The 27,921-nt window shown below is 32.5% G+C and overlaps 2 protein-coding genes across 6 annotated transcripts in view; one reads left to right on the top strand and one right to left on the bottom strand.

Annotated features, from left to right (window-relative positions):
- LOC106063440 (uncharacterized) overlaps positions 1-27,921 on the top strand; it is a 38,411-nt gene that overhangs the window by 975 nt on the left and 9,515 nt on the right. For 2 of the 5 annotated variants that reach the window (XR_008776537.1, XM_056019976.1), the window contains exons 1-13: positions 9,659-9,690; positions 10,495-10,638; positions 11,469-11,586; positions 14,327-14,420; positions 16,414-16,501; positions 18,147-18,225; positions 18,723-18,751; positions 20,821-20,964; positions 21,562-21,679; positions 22,257-22,356; positions 22,978-23,053; positions 24,381-24,459; positions 25,582-25,611. Coding sequence is in view for 4 of the 5 variants with exons in the window: in XM_056019976.1 (XP_055875951.1) it covers positions 9,674-9,690; positions 10,495-10,638; positions 11,469-11,586; positions 14,327-14,420; positions 16,414-16,501; positions 18,147-18,225; positions 18,723-18,751; positions 20,821-20,964; positions 21,562-21,679; positions 22,257-22,356; positions 22,978-23,053; positions 24,381-24,459; positions 25,582-25,611 (1,116 nt within the window). In the remaining variant the exon portion in view is untranslated. Of the gene's footprint in view, positions 1-9,207; positions 9,375-9,410; positions 9,480-9,579; positions 9,691-10,494; positions 10,639-11,468; positions 11,587-14,326; positions 14,421-16,413; positions 16,502-18,146; positions 18,226-18,722; positions 18,752-20,820; positions 20,965-21,561; positions 21,680-22,256; positions 22,357-22,977; positions 23,054-24,380; positions 24,460-25,581; positions 25,612-27,921 lie in introns of those variants that run through there. The other 3 variants (XM_056019985.1, XM_056019992.1, XM_056019998.1) reach the window with 3 other exon arrangements.
- LOC106063441 (cysteine dioxygenase 1-like) lies at positions 1,070-7,768 on the bottom strand. The gene is made up of 8 exons (XM_056018529.1): positions 7,764-7,768; positions 7,500-7,568; positions 6,546-6,710; positions 5,306-5,423; positions 4,375-4,489; positions 3,365-3,434; positions 2,357-2,450; positions 1,070-1,323 (listed from the first exon to the last, which is right to left on the bottom strand). Exons 1-8 carry the CDS (start codon positions 7,766-7,768, stop codon positions 1,267-1,269), a joined length of 693 nt encoding a protein of 230 aa, XP_055874504.1. The 3' UTR covers positions 1,070-1,266.

Here is a 27,921-nt window from a genome sequence, read left to right as displayed (position 1 = left end):
ACGTCTGAATCATATAAGATAAGATGATGTAGGCTAATGTTTTGGACATTTTGATAGAATTTAATGAAATATTGAAATATGTTTAGCGAAAATAAAATTCCCATAGATATATTTACTAATTAATATATTCGAATATTTAGCCACTCACGCTTACTTTTTTTGAAATTGTTAGATTAGGTGTCACCCCCATAACGTGTGTCACCCGGTGCGTCCCTCACCTTCGCAGCACTCTAGTGACGCTACTGATTCATTCAACTAGTGACGCCACTGATTTATTCAACTCTTTACTAAATAAAAAATAAATTTCAAGCGCGGTCAGTCACAATGAAGAGGATAAAAAAAATATTTTAAAAATGTTACCTATATTTTATTTAATATGATTACTCTTTGCTAATTTAATTTTTAAAAGTATGATTACATTTCATTTATATAATTTTCATATGATTACATTTTTACAAATAATAACCACTGTTTTCAATGTGGTTGTTTTTTTTTTCATAAGATAAACTGTCTTTTTTTTTTTAAATCTATAGACCAAAAATCGAAATACCAGTCGACCTACCCATAAAGAGAATGTAAATAGAAATTCTAAAAATGGGCAGTAACGGCAACTATAACACTGCAATTACATTTTATCAATTGCACACATTTATAAGTCGGACCTGTAATGTGCTATCGAACTATCCTGCTATTCATGTTGTTATGGAAATTAGTAACCATGCTGCATGTATTCCACATATTAGACGTATGTATTTATTAAGTATATTATTTCATGTCATGATGTCAAATGTCAAAAGGCAAGGACCCCTAAAGAAGGCAAGCCTCCGGGCCCTCAAATTCCTTGGTACGCCACTGACGAAAAGACTGCTAAGTCGTTTTAAATTGTAATCAGGACATTTAGTGGGCCACATACATTTTAAGGACTGTTATAGTAAATATATTTATGAAGCTTAAAAGATTATATCATTTTAAAATATAAAAAAAAATTTCCGATGAAAAAAATAAAAAAGCATAGCATTGTCTATGTTGATTTAGAAAGAAAAAAAATGACAAAACGAAAAATTTTATTTAAATTTTTAATATGAAACACATTGGATGCGATAATAAAAGTAATAATATTAAAAACTTATAAGGACATAGATTTAATCACACAGAAAGCTTCACAAAATGTCGTATAATGAACTATTATATTCCTACATTTAAATGCTTATTTCTTGGCCCAGTCTCACGTTTTGTTGAACGACTACAAACACCTTGATACGTTCCTTATAAAAATTGGTTCGAGTTCTCTGAATACTGATTCACCAAGATGCAGGCGTGTCCCTGAAAAGATAAAAATTACAATCTTATTATTTGATTAAAATTAGATAAAAAGACAGGATAAGATATTGGTCCAAACCAATCAAAATTCAATTTGAGAATAGTCCACCTCAGCATAACTACTATAACAATGACAAGGTTACAAAGACAGTTTGTGTGGAAACATAAACTCCAAATCGGCCACCGAAGTGGTCCACCCAGGCAGGTAAAAGGGAAGGTGTGAACCTGGCCTAACTGATGTCTTATAATGAATATCTAATTGATCTAATTGTTTTGTAAAGGGTCAATCTCTTATTCAAAGCAGCAAGAAAAAAATAAGACATTCTTTAGTTTGCTGTACTGATATGTTCGGCTGTGTTCATTTCACGGGATAAATATGAAATACTACTTATAAAATGCTGTTTTAAATTATTTTTCACTTATATGCATACTAAATATATTTTTTCTTTAAAAAAAAAAATTAACATATTTTTTTGTAAAAATAGTAATCATTATGACAGAAATTATTTAATAGCAATTTAAATTGTAAGAAAAACGTTTTTTGACATAAAATCTAAAACCGTTTGCATAAATGTGTACAAAAGAACGCATATAGTCATCTCCCCTACTAAAAAAAAAAACTCCCGTGTTTGTTACTATTAATAGTGACTAGTTGTAAAAATGGTGTATTGATTTTTATGAAAAAATTTATTGCATGATTGATTTAAAAAATTAGATTTTTCGCTTTCAGAAAAGAAAAAAGTAACCGTTGCATCAGAACTTTAAATGGACTAAAATATTATGATGTCAGATTTTTTACTATCTTTTCTAGTTTACGAGATCTAAACGGGACGGACGGACGGACAGACCAAACTAATAGCGTCTTTTCCTCTTTCGGTGGCCGCTAACAAAACAGATGCTAATAACAACAACATTCCCACACAAAACACAGAACCAGTTGAAATCTGTCAAAAAGTTTTGCAGGTTTTAAAAAATGTCTTTCGTTAAAGTAAAAAAGCTTCACTAAAGGAAACGAGACAAAATCTAAAAAACTAACCTTGGGTTTCCCTCCAACAGAAACAAATGTCACCTCTGACCTATTCAATTCTCCGGTTTCTTCCTTAAACCAAGAATAGTGTCTGAAGGGAGGACTGCAAGAGTTATAAGCTGACATTCAACTTTTAAGTTTTTAGAGGAATGCATAAAGCTAACAAGAAAGCGTAGGGATCTATCTTTTCACACAATCAAATTTTAGACACACTCTGTTTTAGACACACCTTGTTTTAGATACACTCTGTTTTAGACACACTCTGTTTTAGATACACTCTGTTTTAGACACACTCTGTTTTAGACACACTCTGTTTTAGACACACCTTGTTTTAGACACACTCTGTTTTAGACACAATCTGTTTTAGACACTCTATTTTAGACACACTCTGTTTTAGACACAATCTGTTTTAGACACACTCTGTTTTAGACACACTCTATTTTAGACACACTCTATTTTAGACACACTCTGTTTTAGACACACTCTGTTTTAGACACACTCTGTTTTAGACACACTCTGTTTTAGACACACTCTATTTTAGACACACTCTGTTTTAGACACACTCTGTTTTAGACACAATCTGTTTTAGACACACTCTGTTTTAGCGACACCCTAATTTAGATACACCCTATTTTAGAAACTAAGATCTTTTTTACCCACCAAAGATCTATGCTTAATTAAAGCAAAATATATTTTTGTCCCTAATTTCATCACAATGAAAAATAACAGCTAACAAGAAGGCTATAATAAATGATTGTTTAAATGTAGTCCCAACGGAGTGACATAATTTTCTTGAGAAAACATGATAGAAAGAGAAAACAATATATAATCCTTATCATATTGCTAATATTAGGACAGATCACACTTTTAGAAGAAAAAAATCGCGTCTAATTTTTAAGTAAAGTCACAAATATTTTTAAATAAGACACTTCTTCGGATAATTGCGAATCGACAGAAAAAGATGTTGATTTCTGGACCTTGCCCTAATCCAAGAGACGATTTAAAAAAAAAACTTACGTATGAATATGAAGGGAGACAGCAACCTGGTCCTCACTGTTGTTAGTGACACGATGGAGGCCTTTCACGTCTGTTGATAAGCAAGAAACTTAATTCAATATCTGAACTTTAAATCGAATCCATTTTTTTCTAAATCTTTCTATATGAATAGCATGCTCTCTCCTTCACTCCCTCTTTCTCCTCTTCCAACTCTCTCTCTCTTCTCTTTCACAATATTTTTCTCTCATTCTATATCTACTTATATAACAGTCTCTTATTCTTCCCATCATCTCTTTCTCTCTCTCTCTCCCTCCCTCTCTCTCTCTCTCTCTCTCTCTTTAACTCTTACTCATTGTTTTTTTTGTATTCCCTTCTCTTTGCAAACATAGTTTCTATTTTCAGATCTAGGGTTATAAAACGTTTCACACATGACAGACATTTACTAAATGAATATCAACTGTACTCTGTTAAATTATTGAATGGTCAAGCAGTTGTTACTCTACAGTACTTCTAAGAGTCTCTGAATGACATTTGATGCATTTTACACCGATTCTATTTAATTTATATCAACAAATTGACAGAAGGCAAAGAAACCATTAACATAAAAATATAATCATTTTTATCAGTGTATTTCTGAAAGTAGAAACCCAACCTTTTAAAGCTTATCAACTCCGGCCCATTTTGATTAGCGCTCGAAACATGATTCCCAACAGGCTTCTCACAAAAACATTGAATGTCTTACATACGAATGTCTGACACACAAGAATAGAAGAAAAAAATGATACCCTGAATTCCCACAAAACGTATTTGCAATTTACGTTACTGTAAGCATCTAAAATTGAGTTGACAAATAAAAATTTACATGTGGCCCAGAATGTACGTGCAAACGCTTGTTTCTATCATTCTAATTAACCTTTTTTTTAAAGGATAAAAAAAAAGTCTTTCGAAACTTCCAATTAGGCATATTCCTTAAATGTAAAACAATATAATTAACAGTTTGTTCAAATTTAACAAAGAAAAAAAGCAATAACCTGACATATAATTTAGGTCGTCAACATAATACGTTTGTTCTTGTTCCAGTTCCATGGGCGTGCCTCTAAAACTAGGCCAGTGGTATTGTTCCTCTTTCAGACATCCTTGAAGTATCTAAATGTACAATTAAAAACAGGTCAAGGACAGCATTAAAAGCGGGAAACTGATATTGCAAACTGATGATGTAATAACTCATGCAATGTAAATTAACTAAATGCTTGAATATCAATAATTTAATACAACAGAAAAAAGAGTCTTGGTCGTGGGCAATGGTGCGGGACGCAGCTCAATTACGTAGACAATGATATTGGATTGAATATGAAAGGAGTTTGGCAGGTGATGAAAGATCTAAGGAAAACAGTCACTGATTCGTATTCTTTTTTCACTTTCAGTTTGTATTTGTAGATGTTGTGAACTCATTACGGGGTTAAAGTTTAATAATGTATAAATACAAGTCTTTTTGATTGTCTATCTGGTAATACGATTTGCACATTAAAGAATTATACATTTCACATTTTTTATATTATTTTATTGTTAAGTAATATTTAGTAATATAAAAAAAAAAGTCAACTTCCCTTTCAGACCATGCGGTCTAAAGGGCAGATGATGTAAAGGTCATCGGTTTCTATGCCCTCGGATAAAGTGGGTGTCATGTGGCCAGCACAACAACCAATCGTCTTTACGTTTTCCCAACTTATGTCAGATATCCAGTAGAGCAGAGGTGCCCTAAGGATCCCGAAACTAAAGATCCAAGTCTTCGAGCCCGGGACCCGCCTGTTCGGAAGCCAATTGCCTTACCATTCAGTCAACGCTCCTCCTAATATTAAGTACTACAGTAATTATATTTAGAAAAAACAACTCAATGACCTCTATATCAATTTGAAAAACCTAACATGTTTAGAATAAAATAAAGAAGAACCCAATGAGTACCTTAAAGAAACAGTCCGAGCCTTCGTGAGCTTGGATCTTACCTCCCTTTCCAGGCTGCCAACATAGAATCAAAGCGCTGTATCTGCCTGGGTTCTCTATGACAAGGTTACTGCTGTAACTGATAAGAAATATGTAATTTATAACACAACTAAATATCAAAAGAGAATACACTTGCATTGGGGATCTACATTCTTCATTGTTCAGTTCAAAGTGTACAAGAAAACAGCCTTATTTTCTAGCATGTCTCTATTCCTGGTGCCCAAATATATTTCTTGGTGCCAAACATATTTCTTGTTACCAAAACTTATTCTTTGATGCCCAAACATATTTCTTGGTGCCAAAAACGTATTCTTTGATGCCTAAACATATTTCTTGGTGCCAAAACATAATTTTTGGTGCCAAAACATATTTCTTGGTGCCAAAACTTATTCTTTGGTACGTAAACATATTTCTTGGTGCCAAAACTTATTCTTTGGTACGTAAACTTATTCTTTGATGCCCAAACATATTTCTTGGTGCCAAAAACATATTTCTTGGTGCCCAAAACATATTTCTTGGTGCCAAAAACATATTTCTTGGTGCCAAAATGTATTCTTTGGTACGTAAACTTATTCTTTGATGCCCAAACATATTTCTTGTGTGCCCAAATATATTTCTTGGTGCCAAAAACATATTTCTTGGTGCCAAAAACATATTCCTTAGTGCCATGTAATTTTCAGATAGCCTGCCACACTCCATTCCAAAAATAGTCGTGTCTATTAGAACAGAAACAGCTGCGGCTTTATGACACTGTGGGACATGACAGCTCGAGTTACTTACCAAATATGACGCGCAGGAATAGGTTGGGCATCACTGCCTTACATCATAGGACTTATAAAAGCTCAAACTGTGCTAGTACATGTGATCGTTTTTTTTTTTGGTCTGGCCAGTAATGTAATTGTAATGTACTAACAAAATCAGTGATCTATATTCCATGGTCCAGTGAGTAGATAAAAGTTGCAAAGGGTAATTCACAGAAGAGAGGAATACTGAAAGCCTAGAAGGCAAATAAATCTGCAACATTTAGAAGAAGAAAGAATAAGCCTCAGAGAATTGAATTATGGAGTTTAATATTAATTATTAGATTACTCTTACAGTAACATATAGATATATATGCAATGGCGCTTGGTAAAATGAAACTGAACATATATATATGTATAAGTAATTAGTAAAATTGAGCATTGTAAGTACTTAGATTTACCTTTCTTTAGGATCAAGATAACAATACCTCTCCCAGTCAGATCGTTTGCTATGATAATTTTCAATCAAATGTTTAATACCTTTCAGGTTGCAGAAGTCTGCATAGCACTCGTCTTTAATTTTCAACAACAAATCCTCCAGATTGATCACTTCTTTAAAACAGGCCCTAGATATTTGAAACAGAATAGAAATAAAATGTATTAAAAATCAATTAATCGATAAGTTCTTCTGTATTTATTTTGTAGTCGTCACGTAGATATTGTTGCCTTTATGTTTCTTATACCTAAGAGAATACACAACTCAATAGCTGAGAGTTCTTAAAACAAAACAGTTATAGTAATGTCATTATTTTATTACATTGAACGGAAGCTCAAAATTGGAACCAGTGAAATCTGCCCATGTGGAGTATCACCAGAAAATGCCGACCACGTCCTCCAAAACTGCTCTCTTTACCAAGAGGCCCGTATAAGACATTGGCCCCCAAATCACCCCAAATAGAAAGAAAACTCTATGGAGAGCTCCCTGATTTGGAAACCACTGCGCAGTTCATCTCATGTATTGGTCTAGTCATATGAACACTCCAACATAACAATGAGAACGATGAAGAAGAAGAAGAATGGAATTCATTTCCTGTATAATATTGAACATTTCAACATTAATTTCAAATGTGTACGTTTATGTATTTAGACCGACCAAAAGATTTACTAAATTAAATGTAATGTTCGGTAGTAAAAGTATAAGCCCTTTACCATTACACCACGTGATGATACTTACATTTACAAATGCCAAGGACGCCACACGTTATAGCCGAAGTTCAAAGGTTTTATGTCAAATTTTTTATACATCCTAAGATCTGAGTTTAGTTTGTTATAAAGATGACAATAATATAATATTAAAACCAATTAATAAAATGAAAAAAAAACAAAAAACGAAATTATCTTTTGCTGACGCTGACTTTTGAGGTTCTCTTAGGAATGCAGAGTCAAAATGTTGTAACAGATATTCCCGATTACTATTTAGACGACTATTACAATATAGGTTTTAATGGTCCATTAGTTTAGTATTATTTAAATTTGAGTAATTCCCTTTAGCTGATAGGATTTATATTAAGTTAGAAACGAGTTTAAATAGAAACTGAATAGTCCAGGAATAGCTTTTCTATGTTCCATGTCTGCAGCTGTTTCGATAGTCCCGTGTTCAAATCCTGCCCGCAGCGAACCCCATCCTGTTTTGCTTAGGATATTATAATTCAAAACATGTAAAACATTACTTCTCTCCCACTGGTTAAAAGTCTCTATGGCAACGAATTCGTCACGTGGTCATTTGTTACTACTATCTTTGGGGACTTCCGTCTACCGAAGCTAATAATTAACTAATTGACTAATTGTTTTAAAGATTCTTGTTTTGTCATCTACAACGAATAATTATGCAAAATGTCCACTTGATCAGAGAATTGGGAGGTCGGAGATATAACGTGTAAAAGATTTTGACTAGACAGACGGACAGAAAGAGTCGTTGATATAAGCTAAAAAAAAATGTACTATATTTACATAATACAGTTCAACAATCGAGATTTTAAGAGAGCCAACGGTTAAAATAACATTACAGATTTGATATATATATATATAGTTCTATTTCTCTTTTTCTCTCTATCTGTCTCTTTATTTATGTATTTATGAATTTATACCTAAAATTAAAATTTGTAATTAATTATCAAATTGAAAAAAAATTATGAAGTTATAAACAATTAGACCTAAATTTATATAACAAAAAAAATACATTTGTCCTATTGATGTATTTCTTATTTTGAATATCTCAATACAAATTGAGTCAGACACTGTTAATCGAGATTAATCTTCTTTTGTTCATGTCTTGAATTGTGAAACACAAACAAAAAAATCAAAATCAGTTGACAAATATGATTCAATATTTACTGGTAACGATCCACAAGTGATCCCACTTATGTATCTAGGTTTCAATACTAAGCAGGGGCGGACTGGCTATATGGGCATACGGACAAATGCCCGGTGGGCCGGTACCTTAATGGGCCGGTTGGGCGACCTAAAGGGCCGCATGAGTGCAACTATGGCACGTATTAAATTGTTAAAGGTTTTAAGATATTCTCTAATAAAAGTGGTCCTCAGAGCGTCATGGTTTTGAAAAATCGTTTACAGACTCTACATTGTAGGTCCTAAAATACTAATTTAACACATTTTCCGAAATAATTTAATAGCCTACACCAGTAGACAGTGCTACTGTAGGCTTCATCCTTTTAGGGTCTGCACACTTAGCGATGAAAAAGCAACACAAGGACTATATTTCTCATAAAGATATAAAGCTTGCGTACAGTTATCGATACATTGTTAAACTTAACATAATGATTTTGAGGAAAGGTAGGCCTATAATTGGAGACCCATCGTATGTAATAGAATTTATGGGCCGGTATGTATAGAAATGCCTGGGCCGATTTTGACACCCAGTCCGATCCTGATACTAAGGAAACTAGGAACCTGAAGGTAAAATTAGATCACTGTACAGGTTTTCCTTTTTTTTTCTTTTTTAAAAATAAATACGGTAAGCGTCAGCATTCCATCATTTTGTCGATTTGTTTTAAAAAGAAACCAAAAGGGTACGCTTACAGAAAAATTTTTTTTTTCTTTTAGCATGCTACAAAATAGGGTGTAATGCGATTAACAATAGTGTCTATGGCTTAAAAGTGAGACGGACGACGAGAAGGACAGGCAGAAGAACGGAAAGACAAAAACGTAGACATACCGCACCAACGAACCATTACTTCACCCCCTTTACAAGGCTCTAACAAAAGTATGAGGTAAGAAATCTAACTTATATTTATATTTTTAGACAAAAACGTAGACATACCGCACCAACAAACCATTACTTCACCCCCTTTACAAGGCTCTGACAAAAGTATGAGGTAAGAAATCTAACTTATATTTATATTTTTAGAAAAAAAAAAAGAACGGTCTTAAATGGAAATGTTCTAATCTCCCCTTGGCTTACAAAATGCTTCTATGCAATGAAACATGTATGACGTAATGAACCAATACATATATAGTCGCGCTGGCTATTACAGTTATTGGCTACGCTGGCGATACACAAGATTTCACAATGTATGGCTCCCACAGGTTTATTATGGGCCTTTTTCAATCGCGGTGGCTGAGCGGTAAAGCGCTTGACTTCCGAACCGGGGACCGGGGTTCGAATCCTGGTGAAGACTGGGATTTTTTAATTTCAGGATCTTCGGGCGCCTCTGAGTCCACCCAGCTCTAATGGGTACCTGACATTAGTTAGGGAAAAGTAAAGGCGGTTGGTCGTTGTGCTGGCCACATGACACCCTTGTTAACGGTAGGCCACAGAAACAGATGACCTTTACATCATCTGCCCTATAGACCACAAGGTCTGAAAGGGAAACTTTACTTTTACTTTACTATTCTTCAATATTGTAAAAGTTATTTTAATATATATATGCAAGCGATCTAGTTAGTTATAAAGTTATAATTTCGTCTTTCAATTTTCCTCACATATTTTGTTTGAAAATGTAAATTTTTTTTTGTTCAATTACTAAATAATTTTGTAATGTAAAAGTATTGTTATAACTGGTGGTGATGCGGATAGGGCTAATTGTGTGTGTGCAGCCAACCGAGACTATTCATTAATTAAAGAAGGACTCAACACTGACCTGCAACGTCACTACATATGGGCAGTTAAGACCAATAGCTCGTTGCCACGTCTTATATGACTTATGAGATTAAAGTGTTACATTATTTTGAAGCCCTAAGTTGTCACGTTCTTTGAGTTGTGAGTCTCGTGTTGTGCAGTTTGCAGTGAGCATGGTTCACACTTTACAAATGATACAGTAATTTTCTAAACTTTAGCAAAACTTCAATATGACTTGATCTAATATCTATATTTGTTTATCTTTGTTTTAGGGTAAATACAATTACAACCATCGAAGATCTCATTCACCATTTACGTAACATTAAAAGCCCTAAAGAGGCTTATGAAGTTTTGAAGCGGTGTAAACTTCCAAGGAAAGAATGGCTTCCTTATGCATATTATCAACCTGAGTCAAAGTCAGTAAAATATATGTATAAGATCTTTTTTCTCGAGCACCAGACAATCATACAAAATAACTCTCAGCACAGATAATAAAATAATTTGGTTTCTTCAATTCCAGACTCTAAATTCAGACTGTATTGATGGCCACGATTTATTTTTTCTATTCTCTTTTTTTTTAGCCCGTTATTTTAACCGATAATAAAAAGTATAACAAATCGTTTGTTATTTCTCATCTTAAAGAACAGGGATAACTACTTCATGGACTTTGTGTTTTTTTTTTATAGTTTGACCATCAAAGTTTACCTAAAAAAAAATCCAGTAAAGGAAATCACAACTTATTAATACTAACTAAAAATTGTATTTTATCTGAACAACGAAAGAATGACAGGTAGAGCATTAAAACTGCCCACTCGGCTGCTTGACTAATAACTTCATTGCGGACAAATTTATATCATGCCGTTTGATATGAGGTTTCACTGGTAAATCTTGAATCTCGCTGGCGTTGAGCTAGTGAGAATGCGACTCAATGACATGGAGAATCATTATCGATTTAGCTGACATTATCAGTCTACTCTATCCAGACTCGGCTTAAAAATAGATTAAATGAAGTCCTGTTATAATTTTTTTAAGCTGTATAAAAATAAAATAAATGAATGAATCGCTCAAATTATTCAATTTCAATTTCATGTCAACTCAACATGTTTATGATTTGCTGACAAAATAAATTATTGATTTTCTTTTAGTATTAAGAAATTTGTAAGTTAATAAGTTAATTGAAAGATGGAACAGTTTTTGTTTAGTAAAAAGTCGGATTATTTTTTTTTTTTGAATATTTTATCTCCAGGTACAGCAGAAATCTCATACATCTAGAAGACAATCTATTTGAACTCTTCCTAATATGTTGGGCACCAGGTCAGGGGAATGAACCCCACAGGCACTGTGGCTCATATTGTTTCTTTCAGGTTTGGGTTACGTTTTCTTTTAAACTGGTTAATCATATCTAGACACGATCATTGGACAAGAATGAAAGGATAACTAACAAGGTCATGTGAATTAAAAGTTTTTAAAAATTTACTTTTTATTACACACTAGCAACCCAATGCAGCGTTACATATTGGGTTAGTTTAAATGCAAAATCCATCCATTGTTATGTAACCAAAATGAAATATATACATTATTGTCTTGAAAATTCAATGGGCTATGTTGCACTCATGTATCTCATTTCTTTGGTTTAAAACTACAATTAGTAAATTGGGCCGGAAGTACCTTTTTCCTTATGTATCTTTTGCATTTTTCAGTTCTCATTTTAAATTAAACTGACATTATTAGGCTGTGAATTTAAGTGTACCTGATAGAAAAAAAAAATCTGCACAAAAAATACGGGTAAATGTTTGTTGTAAAATGTTTGACATGTTTCGGATGTTCCTTCAGAGCTTAAGATAGTTTACTTACTAGTCCAAACCTCCATTAATTATGGATGCTTTGAAAAATTATTCTTACATATGCCATGGGCATTGTCATAATAGTCATAGATCTATAAAATCTAGTTATAATATGATCTGTAATAAATATTCAAGTTGAATTCGAATATAACTATATAGAATCAGTATAGATCTATTCTATAGAATATATGTCTAGGTTATAAATATAGTAGAAATAGAATCTAAGATAATCAAAATTCACTCTAAACTCTAGGCAGTCTTGATCTAAAGTGGTAGACTTAGTCTTGATTTTAGACTAGATTTAAGTCTAGTATACTATATAAAACTATATATATATATATATATATATATATATATATATACTGCCTTTGTGGACCTCACCAAGGCTTTCGATGGTTTATGGAGAATTTAGGCCAGGCTCGCATACCCAACTACGTTCCTATCCATTCTCAAGCAGTTTCATGTGGGACAAAAAGGCCAGATTAGACACAATGGTGCCCTGTCTGATTATTTCGCAATATAAAATGGCGTGAAGCAGGGCTGTGTACTTGCTCCTACTCTATTCGCTATCTTCTTTGGCGTAATGCTGGGTCAAATGAGGCAGCGATTGCACAAAGGCATCTATATCTGGTTTCGTTCAGACGGCAATAAGTTCAATCTTCTTCGGTCATTTTAAACCTTTCCATAGAATTTCATTAAAAAAACAACATGTTTGGTCGAAGTATAGATCTATTTATTAATTATGAATAACATGTTCCAATATTAAGCCAATATTAAGCCACTGCCGTTTATTTTTTTACTTGGGTGTCACCCCTCTAACGCGTGTCACACGGTGCGGACAGCACCCCCCCCCCCTAGGGTTTAAATCACTTAGGCAAGCAGTTTTTTTTTTCATAAAAATACACCTCTTTTACAACTATTCACTATTAATATTAACAAACACGGGAGGCTCTTTAGTAGGGGACATTAGTAGTCTGACACATGTATAATTTGTATGTGCAGCAACAAAGCCCATTGAGTTGTTTAGTCATAGCTATGTATTCTGTATGTTGGTAAAGGGATATAATAAAGGCCTTTTTAGATAGATAGATAGATAGATAGATAGATAGATAGATAGATGATACATAGATAGATAGATGGATAGATAGATGGATAGATAGATGGATAGATAGATAGATGATACATAGATAGATAGATAGATGATACATAGAGAGATAGATAGATAGATAGATAGATGATAGATAGATAGATAGATAGATAGATAGAAAGATAGATAGATAGATAGATGATACATAGATAGATAGATAGATGATACATAGATAGAGAGATAGATAGATAGATGATACATAGAGAGATAGATAGATAGATGATACATAGATAGATAGATAGATAGATAGATAGATAGATAGATAGATAGATGATACATAGATAGATGGATAGTTAGATGATACATAGATAGATAGATAGATGATAGATAGATAGATAGATAGATAGATAGATGATACATAGATAGATGGATAGTTAGATGATACATAGATAGATAGATAGATGATAGATAGATAGATAGATAGATAAATAGATAGATAGATAGATAGATAGATAGATAGATAGATAGATAGATAAATGATACATAGATAGATAGATAGATGATAAAGGCCTTTTTAGATAGTTAGATAGATAGATAGATAGATAGATAGATAGATAGATAGATAGATAGATAGATAGATAGATAGATGAAACATAGATAGATGGATAGATAGATAGATAGATGATACATAGATAGATAGATAGATAGATAGATGATAGATAGATTGATAGATAGATAGATAGATAGATAGATAGATAGATAGATAGATAGATAGATAGATAGATAGATAGATAGATAGATGATGGATAGATGGATAGATGGATGGATGGATGGATGGATGGATGGATGGATGGATAGATAGATAGATAGATAGATAGATAGATAGATAGATAGATAGATAGATAGATAGATAGATAGATAGATAGATAGATAGATAGATAGATAATTAGACAGTTGGACTAATTGAAAAAGACGCGCATTGCCCTTTCTCTATTGGCATAAAGTAATCAAACATTGCATTAACAAAAAGACATAGATCTGGTGTGACTGGCTTTATTTATTTTTACTTTTTCTTGATACTAAATGCAGTAAATATATACTTGTTTTCTCTGTTATCACTGCATACCTACTTTTGCACCCCCTAAATATATATATATATATATATATATATAGGTTTTACAAGGAGAACTTTGTGAAACCTTATATCAATTTGATAAAGAAACCTCAAACGATGTTTATAAAGTTGGAAAAGTTAGTCAAGGAATTAGTAAGTTGGAACACATTTTTTTATTTTAAAAAATCCATTTTTATCATAAATTGAATTTAAATTTAGGATCAAAATCTTAAACCAGGATAATTTATTACATTTTTACATTAAGTAGCCCAATTGTTCTGAAACAAGCAAAATCCATTCTGGTATAAAAAAGAAACAAAGCTTATATTAATGTGTATCAATTAGTTTGGATTAGTCATGTAATTAAATTTCTAATAGATCTAAACTAACAAAAATAAATCTGTGTGATTAGAAATATTTTTTTACCAATTGTTTTTGTTTAGCGCAATTTCATACTTTTAGCTTTCCCAATATGCTATGATCCTATCACTTGTCTGGACCAGTTTGAAAGGGAAAGAAAGAACGTGGAATCTGAGTGATGCTTTTTAAAATGTAGATAAAAAAAGGAAAGACCTGAATGTGAACTTATGGGCTAAATCTTTCTTAAGCTTCTCAGGCCAATGCTGTAATCACTCTGCTTCATGAGCAATTGCTTTTTAAATGTATTAAAAAAAGGAACGACCTGAATTCAAACTTATGGGCGAAAGCCTTCTCAGGCTTCTCATGCCAATGCGGTAAACACTCTGCTAGAGAAGAGTCTATGAACATGGAAAATTGTATAGTTATCTATTGTTTCTATTGCAGCCTAATATAAATGAAATTAATTCGGCTTATACCACCACTTCATTCAAGTACTATTTATTTCCCTTGTTTGAAATGCCACTCAAATTAATTTATTTCCAATAGTTAATTAACTGTTTGGTTAATTTTCTTAAATCGATTCTTGTGTTGTCAGGCCAAAAAAAAAATAAAAAAATAATTGTGCAAATTTTTCAGCTTGATCTGAAATTGTTTGTCGGAAAAAAAAAAGTGTAAAATTTTTTTTGGCCAGACAGACAGAGACACAGACGCATTACTGATATATAAATATATATAACTTACAATCCAAATTTTAATCTTGTTTATTTAATGCCAATATTGTGATACTAACACTACTCCCCGGCTACGCCCGTTGATTTCTTCCCGGGCTTTATCTTGGTTCTATTGACCGGAACAACCTTTCTTTTTTATTTCAATAAACAGGCCACATTTCAACGTCCCCTCTAACATACTATTTGACTTCCGAATTATTGTATTGGTTACAATGAAATGAAACGACCCGCTTTCAGTCCCTTTCCTTCTCTCTCTCTTTTTTCTATCTTTAGAAACCCCAAATAGATTTTTTAATTTGCGCAAAACTTTTGACTTGATTTGGAGAGATCGGCTTTATAACGCGCCCAGACAAACATATGCTTTGGCTATTTGCAAGGCTCTCAGATGATTTCAAACACAATCAACTCTTTATAAAATGTTAAAATCATCTTAGGATCGAGGTTATAAATTCAGTTACAACTTTTATGTAGATCGAATTTAGAAAATTAAAGTGTACGAAAAACGCTATTAAAAATATAAACATTTATCTGCGCGATTAGGGGCCCGAACCCTGTACATTCAGATTTAAAATCCAATTCTATATCGACTGAGATAACCGAGTGTTAGTAGTATTAGAAAAAATTACGAGCAAAAAGAAAAGTGCTTTAAAAATCATGTTGAAAAAAAAATAATTTTACCCCCTCACCAGATTATCTCTGTGAGAATTTGTTCGATTTTTTGTTTTATATCTACAATACATGTCCATCTTAATTTGGTATTTTATTATAAATTACTCGTTTTTTTTAACAGAATCTAGTTGTAATAGTAGGACCTACTTTAGATGTTAAAAACTTCTGGTCAAGATCAACATAGTTTTAAAAAAAAGTAAATGTGTTGAGTTGCAGTTTAAATAAGCCCGTAAGATGGAGCGAACAAGAAATTTAAGTTTTTTAGATATAAAACTTTAAATGTTCAGTGATAGGCGAGTCAGTGAATGAATCAGGATCCCTATAATTATAAAATAGATTGAAACTTACCCATATAATAAATTGATATATATTTTTTATTATTAAAGTACCAGTAGGCACACTAAAGAAATCCGAAAGTCATAAAGTGATAAATAATCATTTTTCATCCTGGGCTGTATCGCTTCACGTTTACCTGTAAGTATTTTCATTCTGAATCACATCAATTAACATCTTAGTGTGATATAGCGTACTTTTAGTTAAAAGATTAAACAGAAATTTAAATACTCAATGCCTAAAATATGACTGAATTAAAATAGGGGTAACAGATAAACAATAGAATAAGAATAAACTTAGCGAAGTACATAAGACATAATTTATATTTACATAAGGACTGAAGGCACAGACAACATCTTGTCTAAGGACAGAAGAAATTCTACAAAGAGAATTAGGCTATAACAATTAAAGAAATTGGAATCAAATTGGAGTATGTCTTTCCACCCAGAAAAATGCCAATTATTAAGAGAAACAAAATCAAAAGCACGACAAAAAATATAAACTTAAAAACTACTTCTTTTATTCACGGTAAACCAGTTACATAGACTACAAATTCAAATTAACTAGGGATTATAATAAATGAAATGTCATCATCTAAACACAATATTGATGACATTTAAAACAATAACAAAAAGCTTATATAAACATTTTGTTTACAAATTAAAGAAGAACATAAATTAATCTTAAGTTAGACCAATATTTTAATAAGCATTATCTGTGGCCCTTTTGCTCAAGAAGATGTTAAGAAACTAGAACAAACGTAAAATAGAGAAGTGAATTTTATAACAAACTAATATACAAATTGGATTAGAGTAACATCACTAGTAAAATCACTTAATCTAGAGAAACTTCAAGACAAGTGAATAAAAAGTAAATTTGCAGCAATAATAGATTTTAAAAAAATGAGCCATAATTTACAAATACAAAATCTAATAAAATACTCAGAAAGACAAAAAAATAAACAATAAAGACACATTTCTTATTCCATAAGCTAGGATAAATTCGTACATGTGCGCCTTCTTCCCTAGTGGCATTAAAGAATGGAATGTGTTGCATGAATCACTTAGGAAGACCAACAAATTCAGTGTTTATTCACTGATTGACATACATGACTAGATTGATACATCAAACGCTTTGAACATAATTATCTTCTTTGAAGTAACTTCTGTAATTTTTTAGATAAGAAAAAGACACAGACGACGTCCATTCGTTGTATTAGAAACCAGATAAAATTTCACATCGCTCTTAAGACATAGTCATTTAGAGCAACTCATGTTCCAGAGATCAGCTGTTTGTAATACACCTAAATACGCCAATATTCAAACATTATACTTATATATTGTTTACTAAACATTTTTATTCAGTGCATTGGCTGTCAATGTTTATGAAACACCCTAATATACATGTCGGTTTCAAAATATAATGAGTGTGTATACTTGAATCTGTATGGGTTGACAATTAAATATCTACCTGAGCTTGGTTGTAAGTTGTAGCATATTTAAAAAAAAAACGAAATTCGCAAAACATTTTTAATATATTTGTATAGAATAATGTAAGGTCATTTACTCTGTTTAAATTTGTATTTCATTATTCTATTTGTGTGAAATCGTAAAAAATTTACTTATTATTTATTAAAAATGTGATAAACCTAATTCTTTGTTATGTAGTAATAAATACAACAAAAATGAGATTTGTCATCAATGTTATTCCGGTAGACAGAACGATTAGTTTTCTTTCAGTAACAGTTTTCTCGCATTGAAACATACTTTCTATCTTTGTGTTTTAGAAAACCTACAGATAAGAATAAATGTGTTCGTAACGAAGAAACAATAGAGCTGACGTATGTATCTGAATACCGCAAACTGGTTAGTACAAAATTATTTATTTTTTGAAAGAATCAACTTATATATATATATTATAACTCCACGAGTAACAATAAAAAATATGGGAAAAATTAAATTATAGAATTGGTTGACATGTAGAGTTGAACATGGCAAACATTTGTTACAAAAGAAGCTGAAATAAGTGTAGATCTAGAACAAGATGAGACTATTTTGAAGATACAAGGACGATGATGGTTTGACTGTTGCCATAACTGATGAGCAATATTGCTAAACACAAGATGTCGTGCTAAAAAATGTAAAAAATACTTTCCAGAAGAACAGAAACACTGAGCTCTGTTGACATGACACAAATTTTGTTTGCGCTCCATTAGCCTGCTGGGTATCTGGAGAAGCGTTGTGGTTCTCTGAAGTTCAAATTAATGTAACTTTTTGACCATGTGAACTGTATTTCATGCGATAAAACTATAATAAATACTGTTATAAGAATAAAATATGTACTCTTTATGCTTAAATTTTAGCTCGTTTCTTCTGCGCTGCTACTAAGGTGGTAAGTATAATAAACCCATTGTTTATATACAACTTAGAGTTATACAACTAAAAGGTTATTGTTAAACAATATAAACAATATATACATAAAGAAATTAAGGGATCGCAAACGTATTCAAATCAGGGCATATTGTAAAGTGTGTCTCTATTAAAGAAAAAAAAAGCCAAAACACTGTTTAGCTTTGTTAAAAATAAGTATCTAAGAACAGCGGAAAATACAGAAAACTATAATATAGTAATTAATGGAATGAAAATTAAGTAGTACTGTAACGTATTTTTGTCAGGAATAGCATGAATGGGAATTTCTATCATGCAGATACTGTCGTTTGATTGACTGAAGATTGGTTAGTGATTAAAATTATAAGGTGGACAATCACAGATTGGTATACTACTCCAGCTCATGTTTTTTTTAGTTATATTTGAAGATATCATTAAAAAATTCAGTTTTAAGCTAAAATGATGTACAAATAATTATTTTTTAGTGTATCTGCTCGGATATGAATTAAATACTTCAATTGTGATAGTCATTCATTTTAAAGTAATATTATAGATATATATGCTGTAGTTATGTAGTACATACGAGCCTATGCATCTCAACAGCAGACCATTCCTTGAAAGGTGTGCATTTGAATACAATAACATTTCTTTAATAACTCGATATTTCAATTCTAGTTTTAATTAGTACATCTATGCATCTACGTAATAACAAACCAACAGTTTTCTTAGAAGGAGAATTAAATGCATTGTAAAATTTGTACATTTATAATTCATGACCCCCCCCCCCTCAAAAAAAAAAGTACATATTTGAGACCTTACTGTCTATTGGAGCAAAGATTTTAGCTAATCTCTTTCTATATTAATTGTTTAACGAGAGTGTCACAATAGCCAACCCATTAGATTTGGGTAGACCTAAAGGCGTCGAACTCAGGCCTTATCTGTTCACTCCATCACCAGTCCATTACCACTCAAGTAAATGAGATTATCCTTGACAACAGTACTCACATTTGCAGATGTCAATAATACCAATGTGCTGAAGATTACTTGATTAAAGATTAATTCATTAAAATCAAAGGTTATGGAGAAAAATCACCTTTAATATGCATCACCAGAATTGAATCGATTGTTATAAAGAGGACACTAATTTATCAAAACATAAAGAAAGAAAAAAGATGGTAAAAACCTTCCAATGTACACATTATGATTCTATGTTGAATTCTAAGTTAAATATGTTGAAGAGATTTTCCGATAGCTATAGGTTTGACTATTATAATAAAATTCTTTAAGGTTCATTTGTTTCATATTACTGCAATAAATGTTATAGACTTCGCATGATAACATAAAGTGGAAACATAGTCATTTTTACCACTATCTTCGAGGACTTATCTCCATAATATTTATTTTTATCAACCTAAAAAAATGATATCAGCTTTTAATCAATTTTCCATAATCTTTCCTAGGCGTAACTGAATTTCTTGACACTACATGATAAGACGATAGTATTCTGGCCTTATCTAGAAGCTAATAATATGGGGGATTACAATAGGGAATAAATAGACGCGTAGATTTTATAAGCAAAAAGGAAAAAAAAAGATCAATGAATCATGTAAGACGTAATTATACATTACGATATTTCCCACAATTACATAAATACTCGCGCTGGCTTTAACAATGTTTACTACACAAGTTTGCATAATGTATGACTCCCACAGGTTTTAGTTTTGCATATTCTTTATTATTTGTACTAGTTATTTAAATATCATGTTCGTAAGAAATATAGTGGTAGAGTAGAATACATATGTATTGGATTTAAAACTACATCCGTTACATATCTGCATTTCTAATTCGGACAAAATATTTGCACGCCTACTTGGACTTTATTTGTTTTTAGCATATAATTTGTTTAGAAACGTAAACAACGTTTCTGTTGATCATTCTACAAACTTACATTATTTTAAGAGCTAAATATACTTTTTTTTTACCATCTCTATAAACGTGTAGAGAATCTTGAACACCTCAATTATAGTTCAGTTTGGCTTAACCCAATATATCTATATTGTTTATCATTATCAGGGCAAGTACAATTGAAACTATCGATGACCTTATTGATCATCTACAAACTATTGAAGAAGCAAGAGATGCCCATGAACTTTTGGAAAGATGCAACATTCCAATAAAAGAATGGATTCCATATGCATTTTATAAACCAAGTTTAAAGTCAGTCAAATATTATATTTTATAAAAACTTTATGTGTGTAAAACCAAACAAATAAAAGAAGAAAAAAATAACTTTATAAAAATAAAGCCTATCTAAGGGAAATAGCCGTTAGTTACTGGATTTTTCTGAAGATGACAGGGCTTAGCTCCCTTTCTTTCATATAAAAGAAAGTAATTAATTAGTACTACTAGATTCAAGAATTTGTTAATTTTTGAATTGATTCGTGTATTGTCATCGGCTATGAACAAATCTGCAAACTTTCAACTTGATCCGGGAATAGGAAGTGGGAAAAAAAAACGCGTCAAAACATAATAAGGGGGTTAAATCCATATATATCCATATTTCTCTTTAAGTAGCAGTTATTCCACTTATTTTGATATTAAACAGAATTATTAATCACTAATAATTATTTAACTTATTGTTTATTTTTGACCATCTAATTTTAAGAAGAAAACAAAAACAACACAGAAAATTAATGAGAAAGTACTGCGAAGAACAGTTGACAGGACATCCGCGCGGTTATTAAATAGAATAATGTAACAGTTTCTTTTAGGAAAAGATCAGATTTTAAAAAAATCCATTTATTTTCTCTTCAGTTTCAGCAGAAATCTCATACATGAAGAAGTCAATGGATTTGAACTCTTACTGATATGTTGGAAGCCTGGTCAAGGGAATCAACGCCACAACCACTGCGGCTCGTATTGTTTCATGCATGTGAGCTTTTTAACCTGTTAAGATCATGTTAGACAATTATGTCACAAGATCATGTTACACGATCATGTGACCATATCATGAGACACGATCATGTGTTATAACAAGATCATGTAGCATTGAAAGTTTGAAAAATCGTTATTAGGCATATGAGGTTGAATGAAGAATTACATACTAGTCGACCTGCAGCGTAGCATACGACGCTATTTTGCAGGACCGGCCTTAGGCCACTGCAGCCTATGCACTTTCATAGGACCCACGCTAATTCTAGGTGTAAATAATTAAATTAAACCATTTAATAACTTATAAAAGATTTCCCGCAGCCTCCTGATTTACAAGGAGCTGCTGGAAATCTCCTGAAATTGCAAAATATAACCAAAAGTCCTGGAAAACTCCGGAAATTATTATAATCTTTTAAAAACTTACAAAAATCTATAGAAATATAGACAAATAGTCATTCTGGGGAGTCATTCATTATGGAAAATCCTAGGCGCGATAAAAAAACGGCATTATACAATACCCTTACTTGTGAAATCTGGTGAAAGAAGCTTCTCGCTTATATATTTATATTTAATAAAAGGTTTTACATGGAGAACTACGTGAAATTTTATATCGAGCTAAAGATTCCTCAAAAGGAGACGAAAATGTGTACAGAGCTGGGAAAGTAAGCTGGGGAGTTGGTAAGTAAAGTTATTTGTATTCGATTAATAATTCATTTTTATACAGATATAAATCTCTGCAATGTTCTTTTAATTTATTTATTCTATTAAGTTAGTGTCATATTTATAGCAACAACCACTAATTATATTTAACGTAATAAATTTCATTAAATAGAGTTTTTCAGCTAAATCATTATAGTATGTGTATATCAGTGTCTTAATAGCCCTGTCCATCCGTCCGTCCCGTTTAGATCTCAGAAACTTGAATAGAAAATGAAAATCGAATATCATGATATTTTAGATCATTCAGTTCTAATGCAACGGCTGCTTTTTTCTGTTCCGAAAGTGAACCATCTAATTTTAAAAATTATCTATGCAAGCAGATTTTTTTTTTAAAGTACACCAATTTTTTATGAAAAACTTCAGGGGAGGTAAGTTTTCTAAAAAGGTCACAGACTTCTTCATTAATAAATCAAGTTTCATTCATAGTTTCGCGCACTGATACAAAATCTTTACATCTAAGGTCACAATGGAAAAAGTATCAATGGATCATTATAAAATATATTTGCCATTTGTTAACTAACTCATGGAATATATACATATATATATGTATAACAGAATGTATATCCTATTAAAATGCAGTTGCAAAAGAATCCGAATGGCATGAAGTTAAAAATAATAATTCTTCATCCTGGGCTGTATCACTTCACGTTTATGTGTAAGTATTGTTACGTATTTCTGATTTTCTGGCTAAATGTACTAGGCACACAAATAAAAGAAACACTGCAAAGAACTTGACGACTCAACTTTCAGCTTTATATAACTTTATTGAATTATAACTATAACAATTCGTCACTGTAACATGTAGCGTATACGTCTTACATCGACTGTATCGACTGTAACGGCTCAAGTCCACTCTCTTCTACTGTCTAGCACAGTAGAGAACAGTATCGACGACTGTACTGACTCTTTTCACATGAACTCTCTGGTTTATAAAGAGTCCCTAATCGCTTGTCTATTGTTGCAAAAACACTGCTAGTACCCTCTGGAACAACATGGGAGGAAACATCACATCCTGTTGTTGTTTATACATGTCGATTCCAGAGGATGCCTGCTGCAGTGTCATCTCGCCGAGGTCACACGTAGTGACCTCTAACTGTCACTGTTCATTTGTCACAATGCCCCCCTTCGTAAATCTGTTCGTCCTCTGGAACAACACGTGAGGCACGTCCCATCCTGACTTTGTTTACATGCATAGATTCCAGATAACACTCGGTGCTGTGTCATCTCGCCGGGGTCACACATAGTGACCTCTACCTGTCACTGTTCATTCGTAACAGTATTTTCCTCCTGAACTCTTCACTCGACATTTTTGTGGTATGTAACGTACTTAGCGTTAAAGAGACGCATCAGACACTATTGCATTGAACAGAATGTTTAATGTCTCGTGATTACAATAGGTTTACTAGAGAAATAATAATAACGTAAGCTGACAGGTATCACCTAACCTTCACACTGACAACATCTATAGCTAAGGACAGAAGACACAGACTACATTTCCTCCTATATTGAATTAATGCTCAGAAAAAATTCTACTCTGCTCTTATGTCATTTCTGAAGTGTGGTACTCCAGATTAATTCTTATTCCAGTGACCATTTGTTAGTAATATTCATATAGTTATACATTGTGCAGACTTTTATAATCAAGTTATGTAAGCTGAGATGTAACAGTTTTCAGAAGATTGTCTGCATTTTATAGGATAAGATAAGAAGAATTAAATGAGCCACTATATATAATGGATATTTATAAAATTGTAATGTATAGAATATCACAGAAGATATATTTTTGAGTAAGTTTGCATTTACATCCTTTGTAATTAATTGTAGTGAGCTAAATTTAAATTCTTACATATTTAAAGAAATCACTATGCATCATAGACCTAAAATTAGAATTTTCTTTTTTTGCGTCATTGTTGTTTTTGGAATCTAGAACAATCCTTTCTCTTTTATTAGAATTCTTCTCGCATTTATATTTTCTGTTTTAGAAAACCTATAAAGGAAAATAAAGTTCCAAGTGAAAATGAACCAATCAAGTTGGAATATGTATCCCTATACAGCAAACCGGTTAGTACAAAATCGTTGATTTAAAAAAATCCATTGTAACTTTTGTAATTTCCTGTTTTCTGTATTACCACTGGGGCACCAGATATATCTGTTGACAGTCTCTCTCCATGTCTTTTGCAAGGATTAGTCTCTTTCATTGCAAGTTAAGTAAAGTTCCCCTTTCTGACAGTACCGTTAATTCCTTATAATGCAGACATGTTTTTGTAAGCCCTGAGGATCTTGTGTTGTGGCAGTACAGTCTTTGCCTGCTTATTTTTAAAACATTAAGAAGTCCCTTGCGAGATCTAGTCCCTGTTGTAATTTTGTTTAGGTTTCCTCATTTGTGATGCAGTCGTTATAGGTGATACCCAGAATCCTTCTATAGCAAGGCATCACGGTTCCTTGTCTAATTCTGCAAATATATTAAATATAAACTCTGCTTCAAAAATATGTTTTTTTTATTATTAAACATTTGCCATTTAGGCGTGAATCAAAATAGGTATGGAATCAATTACTTTTTCCCAGAGGTAACCAAAGAGTTATTGTGCTAATTACTTAAGACTTCACTATGGTCTTAATTAGAACGCTAATGGATGTCACTCCATACTGTCATGCAAGAAGTTAGAGCACAATGGCATAAAAAAACAACACCTGAACATTACTTAACAGCTGGAAAAGTCTTAAAAAAAAACATATGAACATTAACACTATGCCATGTCAAAATGTGGGTGGCGCTGTGGTTGAGGGGTAAAGCTCTTGGCTTCCCAACCGAGGTCCGGGGTTCGAATCCTGATGAAGGCTGGGATTTTTTGTAATTTCGGTATCTTCGGACGCCTCTGAGTCCACCCAACTCAAATGGGTACCAGACATTAGTTGGGGGAAAAGTAAAGGCGGTTGGTCGTTGTGCTGGCCACATGACACCCTCGTTAACAGTAGGCCACATAAATTGATGACCTGCCCTATAGACCACAAGGTCTGAAAGGGAAACTTTACTTTTACTGTCATAATGCAAGTCCGAAAAGCATTGCTTGTTTATTTCTAAACCATAATCATAAGCAGACAAATAAAAATATTAATTTAAAGCTATATATCCATACATTTATATTGCATTGTAGAATTAACAAAACAATACCACTTCTACAGAATAGCCCAGAATGTTTGCCACTGAACAACGTAAGTACAATTATAATAAAGCACAAGTACATATTTGGAACAACTTTTGTTAATATGACTTATTATTCTTTTTACATTTATTTTTGCAAAACTTATATAAATTCAACCCGTATATCCATCTGTCTGGTAAAAAGTTTGTACACGTTATTTCTACCACACCTAATCTCAAGCTGAAATTTCGCAAAATTATTTCTTTTAACTGACAAAAAAAAAAAAAAAGAAGCAATTAAAAAAACTGGCCAATTAGTTAATTACATATTGGTACTTAATTATTTTGTTTAGCATCGAACAAGGGAAAGAAATTGTAGTTGGATGATATTTGGTATAAGTTGAATTAGTCCTCTTTATACTTTATAGGTTGCCATTTCTTAATTTTGAAGCTAACAATGGATAACTATTAAAACTTCTTTTTCATAAGCTATTCGCTGGCCTAGTGGTTATTCTATTGGCCTGAGAAGGCTGAGGATGATTTAACCCTCAAGTTTCAATTCAGGTCGTTCACCTTTTCTTTATAAATGCATTTAAAAACGATCACCCACATACTCCCTCCCTTTACCCCCTTCAGAGAAGTGATAGGCTCTTTGCGCATTTTTAGCGGCCCCCGAAAGGGGAAAAGACGCTATTAGTTTTGTGCGAAATTTCTGTCGTCATTCCGTCTGTCCGTCCGTCCCGTTTAGAGCTCGTAAACTAGAAAAGATATTGAAAATCCGACATCACAATATTTTAGACCATTCAAAGTTCTGATGCAACGGCTACTTTTTTTTTTCATGAAAGCGAAAAATCTAATTTTTAAAATCAGTTTTTTAAAGAGAAAAAGCTAATTAGTATGCATTTTAAGTTAGACCTAATTTAGAACGAATAGTAATCTTATAATCTCCATTTTCTTTAAAAAATTACGCAGTCTGTACATACAATAAGAATTCGAATATAAGATTAAGCATTTTCAAAACAATTACATTATGTTAATCCAGGAGAGGCTCGGTAAAGCTTCCGAACCGAGGGTCCCGGGTTCGAATCCTGGTGAAGACTGGGATTTTCAACTTCGGAATCCTTGGGCGCCTCTGAGTCTACCCAGCTCTAATGGGTACCTGACATTAGTTGTGGAAAAGTAAAGGCGGTTGGTCGTTGTGCTGGCTACATGACACCCTCGTTAACCGTAATAGCGGCCCCCGAAATGGGAAAAGACGCTCCGTCCTCCCGTTTAGATCTCGTAAACTAGAAAAGATATTGAAAATCCGACATCTCAATATTTTAGACCATTCAAAGTTCTGATGCAACGGCTCCTTTTTTTTTTCCTAAAAGCGAAAAATCTAATTTTTAAAATCAGTTATGCAAGCAGTTTTTTAAAGAGAAAAAGCTAATTAGTATCCATTATAAGTTAGACCTAATTTAAAACGAATAGTAATCTTATAAACTTCATTTTCTTGAACTTTTTATTACGTAATGATATTCAGAATTCGAATAAGGGAATCATCATTTACAAAACAACTACATTAAGTGAAGACCAGGAGAGGCTCGGTAATGCGCTTAGCTTCCGAACCGAGTGACCGGGTTCGAAGACTGGGATTTTCAACTTCGGAATCCTTGGGCGCCTCTGAGTCCACCCAGCTCTAATGGGTACCTGACATTAGTTGGGGAAAAGTAAAGACGGTTGGTCGTTGTGCTGGCTACATGACATCCTAGTTAACCGTAGGCCACAAAAACAGATGAACTTTACATCATCTGCCCTAAAGAACACAAGGGCTGAAGCGGGAACTAATTAGGACAGGTTCACATCTAACTTTGCATTCACTTGCACCTATCCTTTGATCTGCAGCACCATTGGGGCACTACACAAGATCTGTCAACCTTCTTTCTCCATTCTTATCTATCATTTGTCCTTGATATAATTTCATTTGGATGTTCTTTCTGAAAATATTAAAGCCTGCCTGGGTGGACCACTTCGGGGGCCGATTTTAAGTTAGTGTTTCCACACAAACTGTCTTTGTAACCTTGTAAATGTTAAGATCATGAAATTGCGCTAAACAAAGACAATTTGTAAAAATATTTGTAATCGCAAAAGTGTATTATTGTTGGTCTAGATTTGTTTAAAATTTAAATATATAACTGGTCCAAACTAATTGATACAACTAGATCTACATTTAATAAAAGCTTTTTTAAAAATGCTTTATTCCTTATTTTACTATTTTATTCCTCAAATTTAGTTATATTAAGCCAATTCAGCCTTCTAAATATAAGACTTATGAAAAGGGAAAAGTACTTATCACAAACATTGCATTGAACCATACCGTAAATTCGAGTATCACTTCT

Source organism: Biomphalaria glabrata, chromosome 1 (assembly GCF_947242115.1).
Source record: "Biomphalaria glabrata chromosome 1, xgBioGlab47.1, whole genome shotgun sequence".
NCBI lineage: Eukaryota > Metazoa > Mollusca > Gastropoda > Planorbidae > Biomphalaria > Biomphalaria glabrata.
This window is presented reverse-complemented; position numbering and strand designations above follow the sequence as displayed.

Excerpts from the sequence above, each read along its gene's own strand:
- LOC106063441 (XM_056018529.1), bottom strand. Across the intron at positions 5,424-6,545 it reads TATCTTGATCCTAAAGAAAG|TTACAGCAGTAACCTTGTCA; the intron begins GTAAATCTAAGT and ends ATTTCTTATCAG. Across the intron at positions 3,435-4,374 it reads CGACCTAAATTATATGTCAG|ACGTGAAAGGCCTCCATCGT; the intron begins GTTATTGCTTTT and ends GCTTATCAACAG.